General features: G+C 56.9%; 2 protein-coding genes and 1 long non-coding RNA gene across 3 annotated transcripts in view; 2 read left to right on the top strand and 1 right to left on the bottom strand.

Annotated features, from left to right (window-relative positions):
• Whrn (whirlin) overlaps positions 1-4,354 on the top strand; it is a gene marked incomplete at its 5' end in the record, with an annotated part of 86,172 nt that extends 81,818 nt beyond the window's left edge. The window contains 4 exons of the mRNA XM_010639468.1: positions 433-973; positions 2,650-2,831; positions 3,127-3,249; positions 3,581-4,354. Coding sequence (XP_010637770.1) covers positions 433-973; positions 2,650-2,831; positions 3,127-3,249; positions 3,581-3,763 — 1,029 coding nt within the window. The remainder of the gene's footprint in view (positions 1-432; positions 974-2,649; positions 2,832-3,126; positions 3,250-3,580) is intronic.
• A 580-nt stretch (positions 4,355-4,934) lies between these two features.
• Positions 4,935-6,274, bottom strand: LOC104872983. Its single transcript, XR_783329.2, has 3 exons — positions 6,204-6,274; positions 5,317-5,377; positions 4,935-5,012 (listed from the first exon to the last, which is right to left on the bottom strand). It is a non-coding gene; the product is annotated as an uncharacterized LOC104872983 (long non-coding RNA).
• A 171-nt stretch (positions 6,275-6,445) lies between these two features.
• The window catches only part of Akna (AT-hook transcription factor), a 48,450-nt gene continuing 40,280 nt past the window's right edge, over positions 6,446-14,615 (top strand). Inside the window, exon 1 of the mRNA XM_010639426.2 lies at positions 6,446-6,520. The gene's annotated coding sequence lies outside the window, so the exon portion shown is untranslated. The remainder of the gene's footprint in view (positions 6,521-14,615) is intronic.

The following is a 14,615-nucleotide window of genomic DNA, read 5'->3' as shown; positions in this document are numbered from 1 at the left end:
CACACAGCACCACAGCCGGGGTGTGCCTCTTCCTGTCCATCCCGGCCCCCTCCAGTCCCACCAGCTGTCCTATCTGTAGTAGCCCAGGTAATCCTCTAAGGAGAAAAGCCAAAGACTCATCCTCTTCATCCTGCTTCTAATTAAGTCCTGTTGCTTGCGACAAGCCTGGCTGATGCCAGGAACTTCAATTCCCCAAGGAGATGGGGAGGTCCCCAGAGACACCTGCCAAGATCCCAGCGCTCCTCAGCTGCGGCCCTGTTGGGGAGAAGTTTTCCACTGGGCTGTTACATTATTCAGAGCAGCGTGGTGGCCAGGAGCCGATAGAGCAGGCACTGAGTTCCAGCCGGGCCGGCACCACACGGCCGCTCCGGCCTCCCCTCTGCTGCCACCATGGGTTCTGACGCCTTCTACTCCTGTTGGGTCTCTTGGCAGGACGATGTCAGACGCCCCTCCGAGGGGCTGCCCAGCGCCAGGCCACCGCCTCCCCCGCCACCTCTGGCTCAAGGCCATGACCGCCCGCTTGGCCCGTTGAGGAAGCCTGGACAGGAGGACCCCCCCGCTCCCTCCTCCTCCTCTTCCCACTCAGGCATCGTCTTCTCCGCACCGCCACGGAACCACAGCCCACCACAGGGCACCGCACCCACCCCAGGGACTTCTCCGGCCCAGGACTCGCCCTCCTCCCCCATCTATGCCTCTGTCTCCCCTGCCAACCCTGGCTCCAAAAGACCGCTGGACGCCCACCTGGCCCTGGTCAATCAGCAGCCCATCGGGCCCTTCCCTCGGGTCCAGTCTCCGCCGCACCCAAAGAGCCCCCCTGTCGACATCCCGGGGGCTGGGGGCTGCCTCCCGACACCCTCACCCTCTGACCCGCCAGACCAGATCAGCACCAACCAACACTTCGTCACGGTGGAGGTGCACCGCCCCGACAGCGAGCCGGACGTGAACGAAGTGCGGGCCCTGCCCCAGATGCGCAGTGAGTACGCAGCCCGGCCGGCTGCTGCCCTGCTGAGTGGGCACCCTGGTGTTTACCCAGGGCCCTGCCAGCCAGACGTCCCCTGGTCAGGGTCCAGACTTAAAGCGGTTGGTCTGAGACCTGTGCTTAAACCTGCTTCTGCCACTGATGGGGTCACCTAGCCTGCTGCTGCATCTGCTGAGCCCTGGGTGGCTAGGAGGGTAGGGGGCCACCTCCAGCTCCCTCAGCCCTGGCCCCTGTGTTTACCTCACAGGAAGGGCAGGGCTGGCTTCCTTCATCCCCTATCTCCTGGGACCTTGCACAGAGTAGGTGCCGGGCCCCCGTGGGCCCTGGAGCTGTAGCCTCCCCATCCCTAGGAAGCTCCAGGCCTGAGGCTGCACGGTCAGAGGGCAGGGTGGCCACCCCAGGTGGGCCTTCCTGCCCAGGGAGTGGAGGCAATAGCCCTGGCTCTCCCAGAAAATCTGGCCATATTTCATTGGGTTCTGCTGCCATCTTGTGGCTAGAGTGGTACCTGGGCCAAGGAACAGGACCCCAGAACCAGTCATGTATCAGGCAGCCACAGGCTAGGACGCAGAAGGCTGAGTCCCCACACTAGAGGTTTGGGGAGGGCAGGCTGCTAAAGGAGAGCCCATGGGATGCAGGAGAGAAACCAGAGAGGCCAAGGAGTGGTCACTGCCACCTCCAGATCCAGCACTGGGCTGCATACACTGCGAGAGAAGAGCCCAAGGCTATGCAGGAGAAGCCCTCTCTAGAGGCAGGCCCCTTCCCAGAGCCTGACTAATGTGTCTGCTTCCAGCAGCCCTGGAAGGAGGCTGCTAATGTCCTCACCATTTGCAGGCGAAGAAACTAAGCTGCAGTAAATAGTGGCAGGGCCAGGCAGCATAGCCCAGCTTGGCTCTCTTGAGCTGGTTGGGTCTGTTAGTCTGAATGCCGCCCTCTTAGATGGGCCTCACGGATCCTGCATTGGAGCAGGAGCGCCGAGGCTGAGAGAGGCTATGCTGCAGCCCACGTTTGCACAGTTGGTCCAAGGACATTTGCACTTTACCCACCAGGCTCCAGATGTACATTCTTAACCTGGAGCCCCTGATTCAGGGCGGATTGGTCACCCAGACACCCAGCTCAGGCCAGGGAGGTCACCCAGGGGTGCAGGCCAGGTATAGCAGGCATTCCTTTTCTTTCTTAGGACCCCAGAAGCTACTTTTTTAGGTGAAATCTCCTAATTTGTGTATGCTAATCCATCATTAAAAATGATCAGCATTGCATGAATTTAAAAAACAAAGCCAAGAGAAAGGGCATAAAGGTGCACACTTGTAATCCCAGCCCTTGGGAGGCTGAGGCAGGAGGATGGGAAGTTCAGAGGCAGCCTAGACTACCTAGTGAGACCCTGTCTCAAAATTAAAATAAAACAAACCTAATCACGGGGCTGGGCTGGCCTCTGATTTAATCATTATGCCAGTGGCTGAGACAGAGAAGCCAAGGCAGATGTTCTGGAAGCAGCGGCTAGGGCAGGAGGAGAGGGTGGCAAGGGGTGTCCCTGCCCTCCAGCCCCTGGGTCCCTTCGTTCCTTTTGTCCATCTATGCCTCTGAAGTCCCCCAGTCCTCCAGCCTCTGGCTCCACGGCCACCTCCAGGTAGCCCTCCCTGACTGTCCCTGCCCTCCTCTCCCCTGACCCCCAGCAGCATCCACACTCTCCCAGCTCTCTGACAGTGGGCAGACTCTGAGTGAGGACAGTGGTGTGGATGCCGGCGAGGCGGAGGCCAGTGCCCCAGGCCGAGGCAGACAGATGGCATCCACCAAGAGCAGGAGCAGTAAGGAGCTGCCGTGGAGCGAAAGGACCGCAGAGGCGGGCAACAAACCGGTGAGGAGGGCAGGAAGGGAAGCGGTGAGGGCCTGGGAGGAAGGCAGGTTCCAGGTGGAGAACAGCTGGTCCTGGGGCCCAGGGTGCAGCTCCGCGACTGACCACCAGGGGAGGTGGTGAGCCACCCATTGCTGGGGGATTTCAGCGTCCAGAAGTGCTTGGCTTCATCCCTGCCACACCAGAGCTGGGAGGGCGGCTCTGGGCTGCAGCCCGAGCCCTGTTGGCCTAGGGACTGGTCATGGCCCAGCCCAGGCTCTCAGCCAGGCCAGTCCACTGAGAAGGCCTCACCCCATAGCCTGGGCTTCTAGAGCCAACGTCCACCCTGGTCCAAGTAAAGAAGAGTGCAGCCACCCTGGGCATCGCCATTGAGGGTGGGGCCAACACACGCCAGCCGCTGCCAAGGATCGTCACAATTCAGGTACAGCTCCAGGGCACCCCTGGACCGTGTCTCTCTTCCTCCAAAGCCCCTGAAGTACCCTTGCTCAGCATGCCCAGAGGTGACACAGCACCCAAGGGCACCCTGGTGCTTGTCCCTCCCTTGTCTCATGTCCCTGAAGGGTCTGGCTGCATGGGCAGAACACCCCCCCTTCATCCTGGACCCTCAGACTGGGGAACTGAGAGGCTCACAAACCGTTCACACTGTGCAGCTGGGTGCAGTTTTGACACCAGGATGCAGCTGCCTAGCTGGCCGTGTCAGACTGCACACCACTTGGTCACCCAGGTGACCCTTGCCCTGTCCTGCTCTGCAGCGAGGGGGCTCAGCCCACAACTGTGGGCAGCTCAAGGTGGGCCACGTGATCCTGGAGGTGAATGGGCTGACGCTACGTGGCAAGGAGCACCGGGAGGCTGCCCGGATCATCGCCGAGGCCTTTAAGACCAAGGACCGCGACTACATCGACTTCCTGGTCACTGAGTTCAATGTGATGCTCTAGAGGCCAGTGCCGAGCACCTCCCACCACTGTGCAGCTCCTGGTCCCCGTCCCTTCCCTGTCCTGGCAATTTCAGGCTCCCTGAGGAGTGGGGGCTGGATGGCCAGGGTGGCAGGAAGGCACCCTCTACTCACTTTGTCCTGACCTACTGGACCAGAGTCGGGCAAGGTAGACGGCAGGTCAGAATCTGTGCCCGTACACTGTAGGCGCTTGGTATAAGGGGGCTGCAGGAAGAGGAGGGGGGTTGGACGGGGGGCTCTGCTGCCCCTTGGCCCTGATACCTGAGCCTTTGTCCAGAGTGAGGTCACAGGAGAATCCAAGGATGCAGTTTCCTGCCACGGGCCTCCTGCAGGACCTTCAGTGCCACAAATAAGCATCAAGACACCCCCACTCCCACCCCTGTTTCTCCTGGCTCCTCATCACCGTGGTATTTATTATTTATTTTCCACCCTGAACTGCGGGGACCTCAAAGCCCCAGCTTCCCTCTGCACTCCCAGCCTATCCCAGAGGCCTTGCGGGCGACCAACAACGTCCGTGTATTTATATACAGAGCTTATGACTTTAATTTTTCAATAAAGAAATCTGAACCAGGTTGGGGCTAGCGTGCTGTGTGGCCGGGTTTTTATTGCTCTGTGTAGAGAGGGAAGGGGATGGACAGGACAGATGGGGGCACCCAGAGCATTACATCATCGCCCTGGAACTCTGCACCTCACACGGTGGAGTGGGCAGGGGCACTTGAGCCTCACCTGCATCTCAGAGCTCCTTAATTAAAGGTGTGAGGGCAAAACACATACGTATGGATGATGTTTTTAGACAAAACCACATAGGTCGGTTATGGTGCAGAATGCATGTTTTAAAATGCAGTTCTCAGTTGGGCTCTGGGAAGTGATTGGGGAGGACAGTAGTTGGGGTGGAGGTGAGGCAGGCCAGGAAAGAGGAGGATCCAAAGGACTGCAGGATTTCAGGCAGAGTCCCCAGAGGACAGTGTCAGCCTCTGCCTGGGCATCTGGAGTATAAGGGAGACAAAGCTGTCTCCATTGAAAGCCAGGGCTGGGCTTGGTGTCTGTCAGTCCCTGGGAAGGCCTGAGGGGTAACCATAGATTCACAGTCTCCTGCACTTCGTCTGCTTTCGTAGGTCCAGCTGTGGGTGCAAAACTCGTGGAGAGAGCAAGAAGGAGAAGGTGGCAAGATGGTCTACCATATGGCCTCGGGCCAGCTCCAGGGCACCTTTCCTTTCATCCCCAGGATTTGTCTGTGGGAAAAGTGTTTGAGAAATCCTGCTTTGCCCAGCTCTGTGCCAGGGGTCTGCCTGATGTGGACAAGGGGTTGTGGGCCCCATGGTCTGTGGTTCAGGATGCTATATGCTGTCCCTATTCCCTTCCAGCCCAGGCAGACTGCCGAGGCCAAAGAGGCAGCTTGAAGGCCCCAGCCCCTCTCAAGGAGTTGTTTCCTCCTCCCTCCCAGATCCTCAGGGTCTCCTAGAGCTGTGGGGACTAAGCCCCTCCTTGCTTCAGGAGTGGGGGGTGTCCTTGGGGCTCTGATCTCCCAGCTTTCACCTCCAGTCCAAGTCCTGTGTGGTCCCAGGCAGGTGATTTCACCCCAGGTCAAGCTCCTCACCTGTAAAATGCATATGATGGGCTGAATAGGCCCCCCAGATAACCAGTAAAAAGGCCAACAAATGGCTGTAGGTTCACCCTGGGGAAATGATTCCTCCGGATGTGATCCTAATGAGAGGAGGAGCTGCCTGGCCTTGGGAATGCTGCACCTTTCCCCGAGCCAGAGTCCTTGCCCATCTGTTCTGAAAGGAGCTTTTGCACTGTCACTGCTGTGGTTGTCACTGACCTATACTTTTACCTCTGCTCTGTGTCTCCACTTGGCCTGCTTGGCCCAGCGCCTGGGGGACAGACAGCCCCAGAGCTCCCTGTCTGCACTGAGGCAGAGCAGGACAAGACTGACTTTCAGGAACTTCCTGCCTGGAGGACAGACTGAGCTGATGAGCGCCTGGGGCAAGTTGCTTCCTGCCTCTCTGCAGAGCCTGTTGACTCTCCGGCGCCTGTGGGCTCTCCTGTGTTAACAGGGCTTGTGGAAGTGCTTATTACATTAGTTCCATTGATGTATTTCTTTGGGCTTCAGCAAACCCAGGCGGTAGGGGTTATGGTTCCTTTCAGCCACTGCTTGACTTTGGACCAAAGTTCCCTCTCCGGTCTGTGTTTCCAGGATCATCTCCCGGGGATTAAGACTGGAACACAATGGGGGTGGGGGTGTGACACCCTGCTACGGCATAGGAGAGAATTGAAATCGTCACACGTACAACACAGCCAGACTCCTACCGAGTGCCCACGACAAGTTCATTGTCCTTGTCACTAAGCCGTCCGTTTCACTGGTAAAAATGTGTGATTTCTTCCTCACGGTGGTTCTGTTACACCATGCACAAATACCTTACCCTCTGGGCCTCAGTTTCCCATCAGCGGTAGAACGGATTCCAGTAGGAAGATGCAGCCAGGCAGATGTGAGATTTTCTTTCCTAGAACCTGGGAGCCCGCTCTCTCGCTTCCGAGTCTCGAGAGGCGGGGCCCAGGAGGCTGCCTCCCTACGATTGGTTGGGGCTCCCCTAGGACCCGCCCCCCCAGGACCCGCCCTCGCAGCCTCTGGCTGGCCTCGCGTATTATGCAAAGCAGCAGCCACCCGCCCTGCGCGCCTATTGGTGGCCTTTGTTTGCCACTCAACTCCAGGAAAGCACTAACGCGCCACTGCCAGCAGGTGAGCCCGGGAGGGTCTCGTGGGGGTTCCCCGCGCAGCTCTCGGTCTGGAGAATAGGGAGGGAGATCGGACAGTTCCGCTGGGCTCGCCTTTCTAGGGACAGCGCTGCTTTGGGTCTCTCCCACGTGGAGACTCCATGCGCAAGAGTGAGGGACAGATTGCGGCTCCGGGAAAGGGAGGGAGCCCGGAACCTGCGATCAGGGCGTGAGTCCAGACCGGCTCGCTGCGGTCTCCGCCCCACCCCAGACCTCAGTCTCCACCTCCGCGTAATGGGGGCGTCGGCTCCTTTCCCCGTTCCAACTGGGCTGGGTCCCTGGGAAGGCAGGGGTCCCCGGAGAGCGCGGGGTGGTCCTTGGCTGAGCCGCGGGCTGTGTTTGCACTGGAGGCGTGGCCCCCGTTGCTGCGGTGACTGGGGAGGTGGGGCTTTTCCGGGGCTGGGATTTGTGCGCGGTTTGTTCACCTGGCAACAACCCGAGCAGCCTGGCAGCCCTGAGCCGCGCGTACTCCCCGGACACCTAACGCAAGTTTCTTTTCTTCTTTTTTAGCAGTGGGGAGGGAGATAGACAAAGGCCAGCGTGGGGCGGGCAGCCTCGGCAGTGGTAGGAACTGGAACAAGTTGCAAAAATGAGGCCAGTCTCCTTCTTGGTACACAGAAGACAAATCCAGAGAGGCTGCGTGGTTTACCCAAGGGCGCACAGCAGGAAGGGCGGAGCGGGTATCTCACCAGCGTGATGTGGGTGGCACTGGCAGAGATGGTACTTGCTTGCTGTTTGACCTTGGATGAGACTCTTTCTTGCAGGGCTCCTTTACCAGGCTTTATTGAAAGAAAATGACAGCATGGAGCAGATCATTATCTCTGTTTAAAGACCTTCTGCTTCTGAGTGAGACAGTTGAGGAAAGCTGCTGAGAACAGCTATTTTAGAGCCCAGAGAGAAGCTGAAACAGACCAGACCAGGCGCAATAAAAAGTGACATTGTTTCTGTCCTCTAGATCAGGAGAAGATACGGGCTGGCACTGAAGCACGAGAGGCTAAGGTTAGACACATACAGGGACTTCCCAGGATTTCCCCAGGTGCCCCCCTCTGCAGTTGGTGTGTTTCTGTCTTGGCTGTTTTGTTAAGGAAACAGAACAGCTGCCCACGGCTTTGAGGAGGCATGAGCCTGGTTTACTTACCGACAGGGGGCGCTTGGTCTTTTGGGGCAGCCTGTGTGGTTCCTTCCCAGGGGCCATCTCAATTCTTCCAGAGGGGGGAGGTGCCCACGTGGGCCCTTTGCCTCCCCACACCAGCTGGTTTGCATTTGAAACATGTGATCCTCTTGCTAGGGGATTTCATCAGTTCCCACAAGGCCGGATTGGGGTTTCCAGAGCCTGGGAGCCCTAGAGCTGCGAGGGGGTTTTGGGAACTGGTACACTGTGTCCCATGTGCCCCCTCGACGGGGAGAAGGAGCAGGCAAAGCCTCCGTGAGCCAGCTGCGTGCCAGGTCCTCCTGGTGTCGGGTGTGAGTGCCTCCATTTTCCTGCCTGTCAGATGGGCGTGGCAGTGCTAGATGGCATCACCCTAAGCCACTCAGGCATATTCTCAGTTTAGAGATGAGAAAGCAGACGCCCAGAGGAAGGGAAGAATAACAACACAGCAGTGATAATAACCCCCTGATAGTAAGAGCCGAGGTGTATTGAGTGCTGTCTCCCAGGGGTTTTACTGCAAGGTGTGCAGTCCCTTGAGCAAGCGTTCTCACCTGTTCTGTCACCTCTGCCATCTCCAGTTCCTGGCACAGAGCCCTACTCAATGCTACCCCTTGGTCTCATGACATTGCCATGAGATGGACTTTATTGTCGGCTCCATTTGACAGATGAGAAGCCTGAGATTCAAAGAGATTATATCACTTGCCTAAAACTACACAGCTCTCTTCAATGGGCTGACCTGGCCCTTACCTTGGAACACACAGGAACGGGAGAGTTGATTGTGCCCATCTCTTCCCAGTCGGTATAGGCCTCAGACTGGGGCTTTGTCCTGTCTTTTTCTTCTTTTTTTCAAAGAGAGCAGCATGTGAAGGGTCCTGGGGGACAGCAGCCAGCCTTGCTTCTATAGGGGCCCAGAGCCGCATTCCTGGGGGCGGATCAGAAAGGCCCAAACCCCAGGGCAGCAGGGCTTGGGGCGGCACCAGCCTTTGCTAGGCTCCCAGCCCCCACCCCACCCCCACGGGCTTGAGTGCAGCAGCCCTGAGTCAGGGACAAGCTGGAATGAGCCCCGGCTCCAGCCCAGGCTGTCCGGTCCTTCTCTTCCAAGGATGGGAGCTGTGGGGCTGTCCTTTTACGGGAGAAAGGCCTGACCAAGGGTGAGCTTCCGCCAGGCCACCAGGTGGAGGCACATGACAGCCCTGGCTGTGAGCTGGGTGCAGAACTTCCTTCCTGGACTGCAGGAGGCTTGGCCTCAGGCTCTAGGTGAGGCTGTCTGAGGTTCTGAAACAAACTTCCAAGGTCTGATCTGCATCTGGGACCAGGGCCCCAGCCCAAAGCCTCACGTTTTCACCCTCTCTCCTCCGTCCAGCCTGCAGTTCCATCTTGGCCCTGTCTCCCCTCCAGGTGTCTTCCCAAGCAGGACGTGATCCTCCCTCTGCTCCCACCCCAGACCTCAGCTCCTTGTCTAGCCCCTGCTGAGCCTGTTCTTGGGGAGGCTCAAATTCAAAACCAACACGGTCAGCCTCCTCGAGGTGCTGGGACTATAGCCAGGGGCCTAGGCCTGGGTGGAAGGTTCAGGGTCCAGGAGGCCCTGCTGAGCGCTCCAAGGAAGGGATATATTTGGAAAGTAATGCATTATTTGTGGGTGTAGACCCAGCTCTTCTCCTAAATTGCTGTGTGACTTCAGGCAAGTTGTGTAACCTCTCTGAGCTCATACTCCTCTGTTAAATGCCCGATGATTCATGAGGGTCCAATTCAACAGCACAAGCCAGGCACCTAAATGCTAAGCGTGTCCCAGGCTGGGCGCCACTCGCTTCCTCTCCTTCTGGTGATTTTCACATGTTGCACAACAGCTGTATGTGCAGCAAACAACATGCAGTGCCGGGCGTTCCTGAGTAAGGAGTCACGGAAGGTCACCATGGCGGGCAGCGGGGGCCCTGAGAGCACAGCACTCCTGCAGTGGTCGTGGTGGACACATGGAGGAGGGACCTGCCCCGTCCCCCTAGAGAAGGAGGCCCTGCGCAGACGGGAGGTGGTGTGCGTGTGCTTGTGTGCATCTGTGTATTCAAATAGAAGAAAATATCCATCTCATGCTTGTTTTTAAAGCAGCTATTCTTTTTAGAAAATATACACAAGGGAAAAGGGTAAACTGGCTTGTAATTCTCCTACCTAGTGATAATTATTGTAAACATTTTGGGGCATGTCTCTGTCTCATATCCTTTTCTCTTCCTATATATTTTACTGGTCTTTTTAAACTTTTATAGACTTTAATTTGATATGTATTGTTTTATAACTGGCGTGTTCACTTAACATAGCATGATTTTTGCACTGTTTTTTCTCTTCTTCTATAGCATGATTGTGACTAGATGTATGCTATTCCTTTTAGAAATATAATTAATTTGTGTTCCCTTGTTCGTGGGCATTGAGGCTATTCCCAACCTTTTCACTTACTATAATCTTCAATTGCAACATGAAGAGTGTGCTTTCTGTATTTGGACAGCCTGGTCATCCCACCTGTAAAGTCTCTACCAACTTGGATTGGTATGAGGATTGAATCCTGAGAAGTAATCCAGGAAAAGACATTTATGAGGTACTTGCCACCTATTAGGTGCTCAATAAAGTTTTACTTTAAGCAATTCATTATGAGCACATGCACTTTTTTTTTTTTAATTTGGCTTTTGGAAAAAAACATGAATTAGAGAGAGAGAGAGTTTCTCCATATGGCCACCCCGCCATAACCTACTGCTCAGTTGGCTAACATAGGCCTGTTCGTTCCCCTCCTTAACAACTCAGGGTGCATGGGGACACAGTTTCTAGCTGGGCCGGTGGCCCCAGAACTGCTTGGGGGGGTCCCAGGGAGATGGCAGCATTCCCCTACCCTGGGGAGGGCTGGCTTCCCTTTCTGACTCTGGGATCCAAAGCTAGAGCTTTGGCTGGTGTTGGGGAAACTCCAGTCAGGAAAACTATACTCTACTCTGCGGGGAGTGGTCCTTATCAGTGTTTCACTAAGGCCACAGCCATCATTCACGGGCATTTGCCGTGCCAGTTGGGCACTAGGCCAAGAACTTTATGCACATAATCTCATTTATCGTCTCAAGAAGCCTGTCACATCAGTGTCACCCTCAATTTACAGATAAGATGTCTGGGGTTCAGAGAGGTTGAACGACCTGCCCAAGGCCACACAGCTTCCCAGGGTGATCACGGAGTGCTCTGTCGGCCTACACGGCCTGTGTGGCCTGCAGCCACCCACCATCATGGCAGGGCTGCCTGCGTGGGAATAGAGAACCCAGAAGGTTTTGCATTAGAGGGTGATCTCTGATAATCTCAGAGGTCATTGCATTAAACTTCAGAGTTCCAGACCTCTAAGAAGAGAAGACTTTTGTCTCGGGTCTCCAGGCTGGCCCTTGGGTCTGCACTTCCCACGTCAGGCTCTCATCCATTCCTGGTCTACTCCTGCTCCTGACATCCTCACCCACCCCACCTCAGACTCCCGTGGGTTTAACCCCAGGGTAAGCTCAGCAACCACAGGGTGCCTGTGAAGCCTGGTGAGCTAACTGCCCCTCTGGGCTTGGGGCATGGTGTGGAGCGGTGATTGCAGGTATGGCCTCACCAGGGCTGTGTGTGTTCTGGGCTGCACCTGAGGCTTAAAGAGAGCAGGGGCCACTTCCGGTCTGGAAATGATGGGGGAGGAAGAAGGTAGGGATGTTGGAGCACAAGCAGGAGGCAGTGGCCAAAGCCCTGAGGCTCAGGGGCAAATGGCTGCAGGCCTGCTGGGCTTTCTTGGGCCTCCATTGGCCCATCTGCACCACAGAATAATACCCCAGTCTCACCCACTTCCCAGAGTCATTCTGGAGTCTCTCCCTCTAGGGCTGTAAGGCAGAGAAAGACCAATGGAAAACCCAAACACTCTGAAACCAGCACCTTGTTATGAAGTCAGTGAGCTGTATGGGGCAGTACCCTCTGGTTGTACTCCGCTCTGACTTTGTCATGCATGGCCCTCTGTAGGCCGCAGGGCATGAGCACCATCTGGGTCCTTAGGGCCGGGTCCTTGGGTGTCTGAATCTCCACTGGTGCTCACCAGCTTTGTGCCCTTGGGCAAATTGCTTGGCCGCTAGGAGATGATGCTCAGTTGCGAAATGGATGCCTTACACCAGGTTCACTGTGTTGTTAGAGAGCTGTAGGTCATGCTGGCACCTAGTGAGCCCACGTGTACACTTGGCATTTCTATTGTGTGTCTGCCTGCGTCAGGTGCGGGAGTTGTAGTAATGAGGGTCTCACCATGCTGCCAGTTGAGCCAAGCGACCAGTGTGGGTCAGAACATCCTAGTATAAATCCAATAGTGAGTCCCCAAGAAGGGTCCGCCGGAACCAGGTCTGCAGGAGGCCTGGAAACAACAGGGAGCTGTGGGGCTGGCTGGGAGGAGGAGCAGGGTGCCTGTCCCAGGCCCAGCAAGGAGGCCAGCGTGCAGGAGAGGGAGGGGAGGCTCCGGGGCAGTCGGGTGGGAGTGGCATCTACTTTCCCAGGGCGGCAGCAGCCACTCGAGGGCTCCAAGTGTGGCTCTAAGCGTGGAGGGGCCACATATGGAAGCATGCGCTTTGGATGATCGTGCAGTGTTGGGTGGGATGGGGAGCAAGAGCTGTCCAGGCAAGGGTGGCCTGAGAGGCCAGTGCTGGTGAGATTTGGGAAACAACTTCAGGACTTGATGGATTGTTATGGAAGCAAGGCAGAGAGGCGTGGCTAGACTGACCCCCACCATCTGGCTTGTGGATCCACAGGATGATGTGGGCTTGGAGGGGCCACTGTCAGGAGCTCAGCTCTGCATGTGCTGCTCTGGCTACGTGAGCAGGGACGGTGTCACTGCATGTGGAAGGCAAGGAGAAGGGGTGGCAAGGAGATGGCACCGAGCACTGGAGGCTGCCCCTAGACAGGCTCGGGTGTCCCAGGGCTACACCGCGTGCCTAGCAGCAGGAGCCACCTGGCTTTGATGGCAGCACCGCCTGGGTTAATGACAGGGAGGGCGATGAGTGAGTGACAGGATGGCAGGGGAGCCCCCCAACACACAGTGGCCCACATGGTCGCCAGAGCTGGCGGGGAGGGGCCTCATTAGGGGTTGGCTCTGCTCCATGGCAGAGCCCAGCACCCAGATGTGCGTAAAGGCAGGGAGGTGGGTAGAGGAGGTGGGAGATTAGTGGGGTGCCTGGCTCTCACCCTGGCCCTGCCAGATACTCACAAGCTAACCTTGGGGAAAGCGCATTCATTCGTTCATTGAACACATTCATTACCCACAGCCAATGTGCCAGGCTCAAAACGAGGCATTCATATCCAGCCCTTGGAGGTGACCCGAGACTTACACCTAAGCAGCAGCAGTAGAAATAGGAATGAAACTGCAGGATGAGGGACAGCACTTTCCAGGTCCCCCTCTCCGCATTAGGCAGGCTTTGTCTCCCAGAACCTTGACCACAGTCCTGCATGAGACTATTCTGCTTGTCCCCACTCCTGACATGAGAAAATGAGGCCTAAAGAAGTGAAGCCTCAAAAGCCCCCAGAAAACAATAGGTAGGGCTGGGGTGGAGCCCCAGATTCTTCATTCTGCCTGACACAAGTGCTTCCAGAACCTGGCTGCTCACCAGTCACTGGGAGGGCTTCTAGGCAGTTCACAGGGCCATCCTTGTGTTTTTTATTCTTGTTCCCTGCTTTGAATTTCCAGGCCAAGGATGGGGTCACAGTTGGGAGCCAGGGATGTGAGCCCATGCCCCTCAGACCCTAGCTCCTGCCTCTCTCTGGTGCCGGCCTTGCTGGTCTCAGGGGATGCAGCAGCTCTCACCTGGGGCCTCCAGAGCACTCAGCCCAGCCCTGCTTGCCACTTGCCCGGACACCACCTTCCTTCCGGTCCCCTGCTTGTCACAGCCTCACAGACACCTTCCGGGTCCTGAGCTTCCTCCCAACCCTTTACTCTGGGCCCATGTCCTCTACACAGGCGTGTGACCCAGCCACCCGGGACACCTGAAACTGCGGTGCCAGAGACTGAGCTGGGCTGGGTGAACCTGGGCGTCAGAGCATCCCTCCTCTGCCCTGCTGTGTCCTGCACACTTCTCTCCTGAAAGTCACACCCGTGCCTCATTACTGTCCCAGTCTGCACTGGAATGGAGAGAAGGCGTGACCCTGCCACACTGCAGGAACCTAGTGAATGAGTTGCTGAGGGGAACTTGGGAAAAGGTAACTTGGCCATCAGGGTTCATCTGTCCATGACCTCTGGGGAGCCCCGGGAGAGTTTGCAACAGGGGAAAAATCAATAGATCACCTTGTTCCCTGCCTCCATGGTACCTGGAAAATTCCACCCTCTTAAGTAGACTCAAGGTGAGGACAGTGGCTGAGATGGCATGAATCATTGCAGCCTCCCTGAGATGTGGGGCACATACTGGCAGAGAGGACAGAGTCATCAGAGCTAAAAGGATGAGAATGAGCTCCCACTGTATGATACAGACTGGTATTGAGGCCTAAGCAGAAGGGAGCCTCGCCAAGGTCACGTGTGGTTGAAGAGGGCCCAGAGATGGGAGTGGAGGGTGCAGGGCCTCTCCCTAGCCTCAGCTTGCCGTGGCCTTCTCCTGGCTTCAGTCTCCCAGTCTGTACCCGAAGGCTGGAGGGTGAGATCCGGAGTTTCCTGGAGCCCTCTCCTGCCCCTGAAGGGGTTAAGCTCGCGGTTCTTACTCCGCTCTCTCACAGCTGACCCCCTCCTTCTGACAAACACTTGTAGGAAATCAGGCTGGGCGCTTCCTGTGAGAGCAGCAGCGCCTCTGTGGCTCAGGGGCGGGGAGAGGTGGGGAGAGATGCTGCTCTGTGAGCCGCAGCTCATGCTGGCAGAGCTGCCTGGAGGCCGGGCAGGGCGCAATGGAGGCAGGGGGGGTCGCGGCCTGGA

Source organism: Fukomys damarensis, unplaced genomic scaffold, assembly GCF_012274545.1.
Source record: "Fukomys damarensis isolate Sample0158 unplaced genomic scaffold, DMR_v1.0_HiC HiC_scaffold_36, whole genome shotgun sequence".
Classification (NCBI taxonomy): Eukaryota; Metazoa; Chordata; class Mammalia; order Rodentia; family Bathyergidae; genus Fukomys; species Fukomys damarensis.
The sequence above is the reverse complement of the archived record's forward strand: the minus strand, read 5'-3'. Positions and strand labels throughout refer to the sequence as shown.